This window comes from Diabrotica virgifera, chromosome 8, assembly GCF_917563875.1.
Source record: "Diabrotica virgifera virgifera chromosome 8, PGI_DIABVI_V3a".
Classification (NCBI taxonomy): domain Eukaryota; kingdom Metazoa; phylum Arthropoda; class Insecta; order Coleoptera; family Chrysomelidae; genus Diabrotica; species Diabrotica virgifera.
Window position 1 is genome coordinate 64,231,902 of NC_065450.1, and position 13,688 is coordinate 64,245,589.

The 13,688-nt window shown below is 32.7% G+C and overlaps 1 protein-coding gene and 1 long non-coding RNA gene across 2 annotated transcripts in view; one reads left to right on the forward strand and one right to left on the reverse strand.

Moving 5' to 3' along the window:
- Positions 1-13,688, forward strand: part of LOC126890602 (probable aconitate hydratase, mitochondrial) — an 80,824-nt gene that overhangs the window by 31,524 nt on the left and 35,612 nt on the right. Inside the window, exon 4 of the mRNA XM_050659674.1 lies at positions 8,649-8,843. Coding sequence (XP_050515631.1) covers positions 8,649-8,843 — 195 coding nt within the window. The remainder of the gene's footprint in view (positions 1-8,648; positions 8,844-13,688) is intronic.
- Positions 972-3,635, reverse strand: LOC114332944 (uncharacterized). Its single transcript, XR_007700384.1, has 3 exons — positions 2,888-3,635; positions 2,095-2,252; positions 972-1,152 (listed from the first exon to the last, which is right to left on the reverse strand). It is a non-coding gene; the product is annotated as an uncharacterized LOC114332944 (long non-coding RNA).

A 13,688-nucleotide genomic window follows, 5' to 3' on the forward strand; every position in this document is an offset into this window, starting at 1 on the left:
AGGATAAATCGTTTTTCTCAATTATAGCGCCATCTATCCACAGTTAGAAAAAATGTCTTGAATAAAAGTTGCTTACTTTTACGTAACGAAACCAAATCTGTAAGAAAAACTAGGGGTTTCCATTTGAGATTTTAAAGTTACCCTCCACCCCACCTCCAGGGGGTGTAGTGGGGGTTGATGTTTGGTATCATTGGATAGATTTTTGAAAATGATTGAACACGTATTTTTCCGTTTTTCGATCCGATGTTTAGTTCGCGAAATATTCGACCGTTCCAGTACTTTTGGGACACCCTGTATGTACGTGTGTGAGGTGCAAAAATAACAAACAACCCTAATAACACAAAACATTCCATGAATGTTCCTAGAATGTACACACAGGACATTGAAAACATTCCTGGAATGTCCCCAAATGCACACGAATGTCCCTGGAAAGTACCAGGAAAGTGCTGTGTCAGCATTTTAAATATTCTTAGAATGTTCTGTTGGAACATTCCATGAATGTCTACGAATGTTCTTTGGACATTCACAGTCTATTTTTTAGACTGAATGTCTTGTTGGAACATTCCATGAATGTTCTTTGGACATTCACAGTATATTTTTAGACTGAATGTCTTGTTAGAACATTCCATGAATGTCTACGAACGTTCTTTGAACATTCACAGTATATTTTTTAGACATTCACTGAAATATATCGTCAGTAATGTGACAATACCTCCTATATGTTTTTTCATGAGGTTTGCAGGAGACGAAAAACATTTTTTAAGGTCACTTTCTGGTTTCGTACGTATTCTGACTTTTTTTGTAGTAAATAGATAGTTGAATTTACTGCAAAACAAGTCAAAAAATATATGAAAACAGGAGGTGGCCGAAACAAGTTTTTAGTCTATCTTACAAATCTCTTGAAAAAAACAGATAGGAGGTACTGTCACATCACTGACGATATATGGCCATACCAAATAATACATCCTTGATAAATATAAACATTTTTATTGCAAAAAATCTTTACATACATTTTTTAATGTAATTTGCTGACATTCCTAAATATTATAAAAAAATGTGTCACATTTGCTTTGTAAACCTTTCTTTTGCTTTTCGTAGCCACATATTCTGTTTCCTTTCTGGTTTTTTGTAGACCACTTCTCTCAGCTGATTCTAAAAGAAAATAAAATAAAAGGTAATTTTTCTATCCTTTACAATTAACAATCAGAAGAAATATTATTTACAGGTAATAATATGCATAAATAATAATAATAAAAAAATAAATATTAAATAATATTTAAATAAATAATAAATAATATTTAATAAATAAAATAATAATAATGAACATTTTGTATTTTGACAACGACATCCGATGTGGAAGTAGAAACCTTAATAAAATTATTTTTTCAAGTAAATTGTGGCTTATTTCCCCATTAGAATAATTAATTACAAAAAAGCCACAAAGAAATAGATTTTTCACAAACAAATAAGTATTTAGTATTCATTATATTTATTGTTTTTATTATTTACTTTAATGTCCTACTGGTACATTATTTGACAAATAATGACATTTCGAAGTCTGTTAAGTACGATATAATGCCCTTGGGCATTAAATTTAAATAACGACTTAGATACTGTCAAGTTGACAAATATCAACCCAAGTAAAACTATGGTTACCACAATTACGTTACTACTGTTACTGGTAAATGTACTTATTTAAAAACTAATCAATTCAAAATTCGTTCAAATTTTTCGCATATAAAGAATAATTTAGTCGGACATTAAACGTTGAAGGCACCACAGGTATTATAATAATAATGCTTTCGGTCAACGTATATCCCTATAATACCCTTGGTACCTTAATAACTGTAACATAAGATTATACCTTAATTCTTGTTTTCGATTTCTGATGTTTTTATTTATTTACATTGAATATTAATCTGTTTTGTTGTATAATCTACTTCGCAATAATTATGTGATATATTTGACTTAAAATGAATTCAAAAATTTTTTGTAGTTGGGCAACAATGTCAACTTAGATCTCCGATGTAGATAATGAATTACAACATTATCTATATTGTACGGACTGTATTATTAATTAGGTTATGCATATACCTGTGTGACATAAGCTATTGGAACAGCACAGTCTCTCAAACGAACAGATGAAAGTGAAGTTCTGTCAATATCTTTTTCTAAAAAGTGTTTTGAACATACTCCTCTATTAACAAATCTGATCTATACTTCATGTCTTCTTCGCAGGATCTTCTGGAAAGCTAAAAATACAAAATATATGCATTACTAAGCATTATTAACAAATTTTAGTTTTAAATAAAAAATATGATTAATGAACTCACAAAATTATTATAAAACAGCTTAGAAATTGTTTATTAGTATAGTCGGTTCCCCAAACTCAGACACAACTGGCTAGTGATTTTAGTAGGTAATTTTTTTTGTTTTTGGCCAATTTTGCCAAAATTACAGTAATTAGTACTGAGACTGAGTTTAGCAAATCGACTATAATATTCTGTGTATTCATTAGTTGGTACTGCATATTATAGTGTGTGGTCTACCATCCTATTTATAAACGCATACACTAGCAAAAACGCAAAAAGAATTATTTTAGTTTTACAAATCCTTTTGTTATTACCTATCTCTATTTACTATTTTAGTTAGGAATAAGCGAAGTTTGTGGCTTATTCACAATTATTATTAAAATAATAAATGGATATGACCAATTATTAACTTATAAAATAAAATAATAATTCTTCTGATTTATGCCTTTTATTCACTTTGTTATATCTACGTTACTTAAAAGATTTTTTATGAATAGTATTATTAGGGTATTAATAGTATTAATTTATTTTCTGAAATACAGGGCATGCTTTCGTTTACATATTTGCATACTAACCTTTTAATAGGGCTGTTCATTCATAGTCATTTGTTTTGAGCTTTTGTCATAATTGAAACGTTATTCCTGCAGATTTTTTTATCTACATTTGTTTCTGCTACTCCAACTGCGTTAAAAACAGGACACCATTTTATGCACAATGTTAATAATACTATTAAAGCTATTATAAAAGTATCCGAATTAAAAAAATATTCTTAAAAAGCACAAAATAATACAAACAATCCACGGCAAGGCAAGGCCGGGCAAGGTCGCCAGTCGCCAAGATGAAGATGCCAAGATGGCCGAAGCGAGGTCGTTGGTTGGTCGTTTTTAGTCACGTGATGCCCTCTCAAGCGCCATGCACAAAAATATATGCACGGCGAATTTGAAAATGAACGCAAAAGAAATAAATATAAATGCCTCTCTTGGGTTTTGCATAAGTTATAAGTATTTTTTTTATTAACAAAATCGCATTCCAAATTGAATATTCGCGAACAATAATTTTTATTACATTTGTATGTTTATAATATTGTATTAATTGAACTTGGGAAACTCTTTAAATTTGACATATTATTGCACTGTAGGCCTAAAATGTCACTTAGTTTGTCTGGTATGTTATAAGTAATGTTGTATCTCTTACACGTATGTATTATTTCGCAACTTAAAATATAGGAACATTGGTAGTATGTTCACAGAATGTCTTATGGTAACATTCCAGGAATAATTTAAACAGATGTTCACCGAATGTTCCCTAAATGTCCAGGACATTCAAATATTGATAGAACTTTGGTAGTACATTCCTGGAATGTTGTGTGTTGTTAGGGAAGGTTAGCGATATCTGGAACTTCAACCATATTTAAAAAATTAATTTTTCCATTTTAGTATATTATGATACCAGCAGAAAAAAGCTCATTTTGGCGCCCCCAAACAGTGGCGCCCGCCTGCAGTGCATCCCTTGCAGGCCCGCTATCGCCGGCCCTGCCCTGAGGGGCGAAAAATACGCAATCCCTCAATTAATCATCCAAGCAAAGAGAGAGAAGTAGGTCGCAAACAAATCTCCTGGCTGCGAAATATAAAGAACTGGACATGGACAGGCATAACTAACACTGGCGAACTTTTGCATGCCGCACAAGACAGACGTCTGACCTTTCCTGACAATATTCCTTGAATGAGTTTGATGATTCCATTGTATACTTTTATTCCAAACAGTTTTATCTTTAGCCACGAATATTGTATTGGTGCTATTTGAAGCAAATAACAATTTTGCAATGGTTCAGTAGCCATATCTTCACTCTTCTCAGATTCGTTCTCAATATCAGAATTAGTCCAGGGCCCATCTGTTTTGAGATGGACGTTGAGAGGTGACTCAAATTTTTTTGCAGAAATTGCTTGAAAATAACTCAAATAATAATATTTGAGTTATCCTCCCTCTCAAAAAGGTCCGGAACATTGTTTAAATAATTAAAATGTCAAAAAATTAAGGAAAAATTCGATTTTTTTCTTTGTTTTTTGATTATAACTTTAAAAGTGTTCATTTCCCAGAAAAGATGTACTAACATAAAAGTTGCGTAATTAAATTTCCTACAATATAGAATTAGTTAAAAGTTAAAAAAATAGTCACCATTGTTGCAAAATAGCAATAATTGCGAAAAAAACCATACAAAAACAAGTATTCGCATTTTACGTTTTTCAACCATTTATGCTAAACTTATGACCTTCATATTTCACCCAGAAAAACGCTATGATGCAGTAAAACAACACTGTAAATTTCATTAAGATCGGTTCAATAGATTTTGCAAAATAAATTTTGCAATCCAGCTTTCGCAAAAACAATTCATTTTTTCAAAATGTTACAGGACTGAAAATAAAGCAGATAGCAAGTTGACTTTTTTTTTGCGCATAGAAGTGTACCGTCCCTTTCATTTGCAATTTGCAAAATTAAAATCGATTAACTACCACGGCGTCAGGAATTTTTTTAAATAAACATTAATTATTGGTGCTACGCACAAGACAGCGGTGTTCGATTCACATGAAGTTGATTTCCACCAAAATTTCTTCCAATCTTCATCTAATATATTATTTTCTTACTCTATATTTTGTTGTATTTTAATATTTTAATTCCACAAAAATCAAACTAACTTTATTATTGTTTGTGAAATATTGTTTAAACAATTGTATGTGTTTAAAAATAATAAACTTTTTCGTACTTCCGGGCCTAAAGTGACAACTTCACTCCCTTGTGACAGGTACTAAAGTGTCACATTTAATCCCTCCGGGATTAAATATTGACGAAACTCCCGGAACGATTAAATCACAAACAAATCCAAATTTACCTTAAGCATTAAATATTTATCATCCGGAGCCTCCCGTAAGAACTGATCTACCTGCTCAGACGTGAGAATTCTTGACTTCTTTGGCTTAAATCCCTCATTTCTTCTCTTCAAAAAAGCTAATAATTTTGGAAATTTACTTATATCAATATCTTCTCTAATGTTAATAACCGATTTCAGCATTGAGTAATGTGCCCAGAGAGTTGAGGCACAAACCGCTTTTGATTTATCATCGAAGTAGACTAACAGCGCATTTTCAGTAGGTTGTCTCACATTTTTTAAGCGGCACCACTTTTTAAAAGCATCGTACTGCTGCTCGTATAGTTTTCTAGATTTCGGTGGTAACAATTCTTCACCTACTTCGGCTGCTCTTTTATCAATATCAGATACACCTTCTTCACTCATGATACCAATAATTATCAATAACAATGTTTCTTTACAATGACACTAGTAATGACAATGTTTCTAAATTATAACTGTCACAACGCAATGTTACTATGGTAACTTATTTTAAAGACAGTTTATTAAATGAGTTGAAGAGAGAAAAAACTGATTGAAATTATTGAAATAATTAATAAAATCATACCGGAAGTACGAAAAGTATCGTATATACCTTGCGACTGAAGTACATTTAATCCTTCAGGTAAATTATGGCCCTCCCTGCGGTCGGGCCATAAACTTTACCTTCAGGATTAAATGTACTACTTCAGTCCCGCGGTATATAATGTACTATTATTCTCAAGTTAAAATAATATGAACAAACAAAGTTTTTGCTAAAAAAAGTGTTATTTCAAAGGATAGAGTATGTGTTTTTATTTTGCAATAAACAAATTTATTTATTTATATCGAAATGTAATAAAAATTAAAATTTATCAATAATTATCAAAGGTCAGTGGAATGCCCAATCAGAGCAAACTATCCGGTGTCCTGCGCGCAACACCAATAATTAATGTTTATTTAAAAAAATTCCTGACACCGTGGTGGTTCATCGATTTTAGTTTTGCAAATTGCAAATGAAAGGTACAGTACATTTCTATAAGCAAAAAAAATTCAACTTGCTATCTGCTTTATTTTCAGTCCTGTAACAGTTTGAAAAAATGAATTTTTTTTGCGAAAGCTGGATTGCAAAATTTATTTTGCAAAATCTATTGAACCGATCTTAATGAAATTTACAATATTGTTTAACTGTATCATATAGTTTTTCTGGGTGAAATTTGAAGGTCCTAAGTTTAGCATAAATGGTTGAAAAACGTAAAATGTGAATACTTGTTTTTGTATAGTTTTTTCCCAATTATTGCTATTTTGCAACAAGGCTGACTATTTTTTTAATTTTCAACTAACTCTATATTGTAGGAAATTTAATTACACAACTTTTATGTCAATACAACTTTTCTCGGAAATGAATACTCTTAAAGTTATAATCAAAAAACGAAGAAAAAAATCGAATTTTTCCTTAATTTTTTGACATTTTGATTATTTAAACAATGTTCCGGACCTTTTTGAGAGGGAGGATAACTCAAATATTATTATTTGAATTATTTTCAAGCAATTTCTGCAAAAAAATTTGAGTCACCTCTCAACGTCCAAATGTACTAATATTTTTACAGATGCGCCCTGGTCTAAATGTGCTGGTTCTTGCGGCTGGCAGTCATTTTTACTATCTGTATACTCAGTCAACTCTTCCTCATGACTACAGTGGGTGATCAAATTATTAGAGCCACCTAGTAAAATTCAACGTTTTACAAAAAGGGTATATAATAATAGAGCTGTATAATATATGAATGCGTTTGTTTCCATTTGACTGTCTTGTTACACTTTATGAACGTGCAATAAATAGTCTGACAACAGTGACAACATGCATGTGTGGCAATGCGTGACTCAGATGCTATTGTGTGTCAGTGCTGCCCAGCCTAGCTTGCAACTCGTGTACCTATTATTTTGTAATTTGGGTGTTTAGAGTTATAATAAACTTTTAGAGTTTCCATTGCTCTCTAGTGATATTCTGACAGTCCTATACTATTTTTTGTGAATTTAGTAAACAATGCACATTCGTTATACTAGTGGTACCAGAACATCATGGGAAAAGCCGAAGACATCTCACCAGGAAAATAGAAATAAAAAAAAGTTTTAAAGCAGGAATAAAAAAAAGTCCAATAAGTTTTTCAACTAAAAATCTTTTAAAAGTATTTTATTTTACAAATATTTTTATTAAGTTGAAAGACTTTCATTTAGCAGATGCCGATACGCACCTACTACCTTCACGTGCGTCAGTTGCAATGGGGGACTAATAAATGTCGAAAATTTTACCTGGAGTAGAGATAGCAGCCTATTCATTCTGTGAAGAGCCTCTAACAAGAGGTGAAATCGTCGATAAGAGTGCTGGATACGCTCTCTAACCTAAGTAAAAATTCAGACAGTTTTGGCTTCGCATTGCAACTGAATAAAAATGGTATACATTTTTATCAGAAATAAAAACTTATTATTCAACACCAATCATTCCAACGGAAACATAGCATCCATTTATAAAGTTTCGAAGACAACTGTGGACCGTAAAAGAAAAAACTTACATACCATTATTAAACAAAAAGTAAAATTTTCTGAGGTTTCTCTAATAGTTTGATCACCCACTGTATTTTCTTCTTCACTATCCGACGCCGCGATAGCTTCATTAGCAGGCTAAAAGAGTAAAAAGTTAATGTAAAATTCTCTGTGTTTCACTATACACTGCACAACTGCTTTCTAGTTAACAAAATGGATGAATTAAAAACACTGCTTCACTTCCACTCCCATAAGCAAGCAAATGGAAGCGTGAAAGAAACCATAAAATATGTGTCTCAAGAATAAAATCATCAAAACTTTCACTCACATGTCTGGCATGCGAACAAAGACAAAACTTTTACTGGAACTTTAGATGGTACTGGGACAATCCCAGCACCTGGCTAAAAATGTCAGACCCCCGACCTATTCAAGATCTCAATCGGGAATCTATGGTACTAGCATCGCTAGTATGTATAACTTGAGTGGCCAAATGCCAGACCCAGACCTGCCAAAGGTCAGGCCAAGACTGAATTCCGTATCTCACGCATCAATCAGTTTTCCCCGGCAAAACAAAATTCCTTGCCCGAGATCTGATTTAATTTCACTCCTTAGCGATTATCAATGTAAACAAACTCGACTAACAGTAATCTTCAATTCAAATAAATGATTGGATTTTGTTTATTTTAATCGAAGAGACAATAAAGTGTTTCTCTTTGAATATTAAGATGAAATTTGAATGTTTATAACAAACTATCATTTGAATATTAATACCCTATACAGAATGGAATTTGAAATACACGAGTTAAAAACTTTGTACAGAATGGAACAAAACAATGCTAAATTTCCCTATATGGATAAGATATCCCCGATAATTTTTTTTTTAAATTTGCTTATATTTTGTTATATTGTTATAGGTATTATCCATCAAATCATCTTGGAAAACTATGCCTTCCCCGGACTTTTGATGATCGGTACTGACTCCCACACACCAAATGGAGGTGGTCTTGGTGGACTCTGCATTGGTGTTGGAGGAGCTGACGCTGTTGATGTCATGGCAAACATCCCTTGGGAATTGAAATGTCCAAAAGTTATTGGTGTCAAACTAACTGGTAAGGAATTTTTCATTTTCTTTGGTATTATTATTAGGGGCCGTACAAGTATTACGTAACGCAGGTTGGAGGGGTAAAGAATCTTTAAAAATTGCGTTACGCAATAGTTAAACGCCCATTAGAGTGCGTCACGAAATGGGGTGGGGGGAGGTCAAAAATCGCGTTACGTAATACTTGAACGCTCCCTTAAGCCGAAGATGAAATTAATGTTTACGAGTACAAAATATGTATTTGATTATTAGGGCAATTCTGTAAGTAAAAAAACCGAAAACAACCTGGCATCGATTAAATTAACGTATTAAAGATATAGAAGACTTACAATCACCGAACTTGAAATGGTATTGGACTTTGATTTTCCTACATATTATGACAGTGGTTCCGTGGTTAAACCTTGGTTTAAACCAACGTTGGTTTAAACCTGCCAACCCTGTATAACAGATGTCTCTGACTGGTAAGACTGGTCATTATCTTCAGTAAGAAATTGTGGACGATCTTCCGTCAATAGATTTTGATAATAATCTTTCCAATCTTTCCTTTTTTTTGCTCTGGCTATTAGTATAGTATAGTTGATCCAAAAGATGGCATAACCCAGACATCCAAAGTGAAAGTTATCCTTAAACACCAAATTGTTCTATATGGTCCACACAATGTCCAGAAAAAAGTCACACCATTTTGAGCGTCGGGTTTGGGAGGGAGAGGGGGGAGAAATCGGTAAATTCGTAGTTTTTTAATTTTTTCGCCAATATTTCTAAAACTATACGGTTTAGCGCGAACAACCTTCTATGCAAAATTGTTCTACATTAAATTTGAAATAAAAAAGGCCCTATGCATAATCTTTCTAAAATGAGTGGTTCCGAAGTTACGGAGGTAATATAGTATAACTGGTCCAAAAAAAGGCCTAACCAAAACATCCAAAGTACAAGTTTTCCTCCAACTCCACAATGTTCTATATGGTCCACATATTGTTCAGTGAAAAGTTACACCATTTTGAGCGTCCGGTTTGGGAGGGAGATGGGAGAGAAGGGGGTAAATTAGTAGTTTTTTAAGATTTTCGTCAATATTTCTAAAACTATGCTTTAGCGTAAACAATGTTATATACAAAAATGTTCTACATGAAATTTAAAACAAAAAATGTTCTATACATAATTGTTATAAAATCAACGGTTCCAGCGTTACGGAGTGTGAAAAGTCGAGGTTTTCGATAGTTTTTATATTTTTTAGGCAATATTTATGATATAACTATACCAAAAACCCAGACATCCAAAGTGAAAGTTATCCTCCAACACCAAATTCTTCTATATGGTCCACATAATGTTCAGAAAAAAGTCACACCATTTTGAGCGTCGGGTTTGAGGGGGAGAGGGGGGAGAAATCGGTGAATATAAAAAGTATCGAAAACCTCCACTTTCACCCTCCGTAACTCTGGAACCGTTGATTTTATAACAATTATGTATAGAACCTTTTTTGTTTTAAATTTTATGTAGAACATTTTTCTATAGAACATTCCTTACGCTAAAGCATAGTTTTAGAAATATGGACGAAAAACTTAAAAAAACTACTAATTTACCGACTTCTCCCCCATCTCCCCCCCCCCAAACCGGACGCTCAAAATGGTGTAACTTTTTACTGAACAATATGTGGACCATATAGAACAATTTGGTGTTGAAGGAAAACTTTTACTTTGGATGTCTGGGTTAGGCCTTTTTTTGGACCAATTATACTATACTACCTCCGTAACTTTGGAACCGTTCATTTTAGAAGGGTTATGCATAGGGCCTTTTTTATTTCAAATTTAATGTAGAAATATTTTGTATAGAGGGTTGTTCATGCTAAACCGCTTAGTTTTAGAAATATTGACGAGAAATGTAAAAAACTACGAATTTGCAGGTTTCTCCCCCCTCTCCCCCCCAAACCCGACGCTCAAAATGGTGGGACTTTTTTCTGAACATTATGTGGACCATATAGAACAATTTGGTGTTGGAGGATAACTTTCACTTTGGATGTCTGGGTTTGGGTCTAACTATACCATACTATATTTCAATCCGAGCTCTGATTGCTCAGGATTAAGATTTTCGTCAATTCAGCTGCCCAGGTACTTGAACTAAGGCTCCTGGCTTGGGGCAGGTATAGCGAAATCAAAATGCTGTAAATACACATAACCAAACTTATATGGAATGATCTGATATTTCTTATTATTTCGTGCGAATTTAAAAAAACGAACACACGGAGTCAAACAGTATTTATTTTAAAACAATTTAATAACCAATACATAACAAATAAATAAAACAATAAACAATTTAAAAAAAAGAATGTGTGTGTACTTTGTACGCACGTAAGAAGTTATACGTCTATTATATAATTTAAACGAAATTAATATACTTTTATTTATATTTTATTTAAATATTAAACTAATTTATACTTACTACTTCTCAAACATTTTAATTAAAACAGTGCCAAAAATTAAAATAATAAAAGAATAAAACACACACAAACACATTAAAAAATGCCACAAATGATTTCTGAACAATAATTGTCGGAAATTTTTTTAACTAAATACGTATTTTCTGAAAATAAAATTATATAATAAATATACTTACAATCATAAAATGTATAAAAAAAAATAAAAAAATAAAAGTTTCTATTGGGGTTCGAACCCGCTTATCAGCGCGGTTGGTATTGGGGTTCATTCACCTTAAACGGAGACAATGCGTCATTATGTGCGAAGATCGACTAACTAAACGGATTAAACTTTTGACAGTTTTGAATTAAATCAAATTATTTTGATTTTGAATTGAAATGATTTAGAATTGAAAAAATACAACAAACCATAGAGTAAGAAAACAATATATTAGGTGAATATTGATAGAAATTTTGATGGTAATCAAATGATGTAAATAAAAGTATTACATACTATGTATGTATTTTGGTAGGTTCAAATAGGTAGGTACCTATGAAATTTTTTATGAGGATACTGAAATATTTACAATTATTACGTACCTGTTGCTTTTAAAAACTATTTAAAAAGTCACTACAATTATAAACTTTTTTGTTTCTGTCCTCACAACAATAAAACTAATATATTATACAACATTTCTTTACCTCCATATTGCCAATCAGAGCCCGTATAAGGACTAATACCATACTGTCGGTGTGCGCATGCGCGCAGATTAATAATAAATAATCACCCTCAATCTCAATGGCGCCTAAAGAAGTATAACTTCAAAAACAAATTGAAACTAGTGGTTTTAAAATCAATGTAAAACGAAAAATGTTTAAATTGTTTTTATTAATTTTTTTGTTTTTTTTTTAGTCAGTGTTATCACCTCTAGTCCTTATGCAAGCTTCAGTTTACGTGGGCACGGTCCTAATCAAATTATCAACATTTTGTTGCGGTAGGATGCTCCATTCTTCAAGAGCAACTTGTACTAGCCGTGTGGTGTTTTGTTGATTATCCCGGCGAGCTCTAATTTTTCTTTTAAGCATATCCCACAAATACTCTATAGGGTTAAGCTCGGGTGAGCAAGCAGGCCACTCCAAATAAGGGATACCTTTTGTTTCAATGATGTCTCTAGTCACTCTAACGATATGTGGAGGTCCATTATCATGTATGAAAATTAAATTTTCTCCTGTTACACCTCTCCAGAGCCAAACTACAGGTTATCAACATACCTGCGAGCACTTAAAGTTGATTGGATGAAAATTAAAGGAGTTTTTTTACGGATCACAATTCCTCTCTAGAACATCACACTTTCCCTTTTATATTTCTGAACAGATCTGACAGTTTTCATTCTTGCTTGTCTTCCTCGACCTCTAAGTATACGATTTCGTGGGTCATCTGATTTTACACAAATCCTGACTTTTCTAAAAATAGCACATTTTGTCAATTCCCAATGTTCCAGTTTTGGTGGTGAAGACACCAATTTAGGCGATCAATCTTGCGCTGCCTGGATAACTCGAGAACCCATAACTGTTTCCTGCTGTATACTTGTTGACACGAACTCTTCTTCTTATCGTTTTAACTGAAACAGTTACAGCTGTAGCTTCCAATACCTGCCTTTGGAGCTACAGGTGAGAAATGGTTGGGTGTCTTCCAGCTGAATGGACAATTAAATGATCGTGGCGAGCCGTTCTAACTTTTTGGCGACTTTCCCTTGCTTTATTTTTGAGCTTTCCTAGTTCCTGTTACCTAGCATAGGTTTTGGACAATACGCCCTGTGTTACGCCTAGCTCTGTATCTATGTCCCTCTGAGAACATTACTTGGTCCACATATTTTCGTTTTTGGACGCAAAAATTAGTTTATTTATTTTCGTTCAATTTGCAACTCAAGCAAATAACCTCTACCGTACCGAGCTGAACTATCTGATTGTCTTATCGTTTTGTTTATTTTCAATACAAACCTTTATTATTCGCAACAATAACAAGTTTTTTCAAAAGAAATAAATATTGCTTTAAAATACATGGTGATTCCATAAAAGCTTGGTTGTGTGTATATGTTATAGTCAAAGCCCGAATTTCAGGCACTCCTAGGTTTGACTAGGCAATCCTCAGGTCTGACTGACGGTCTTAGCCAAAGCCCGAAATAAATTACAGTTTCGGCCTTTGACTAGTCAAACCTAGGAGAGACTAAGTTGGTCAGGCAAAGGTCGAAATTTAATTTTATTAAATCGGGGTTTGACTAGTCAAACCCCGATCTAGCTTAAAATGTCGTAATTTATTAGATTAGGTTTAATAAAACGTCATTTTTTAATTTTAGTGTTTATTATTTTTACATTGTCGTAATCAAAATAAAAAAATTAGTGTTTATTCTCACATGTTGAGACATTATGGCATTTAGAGTTGCACAA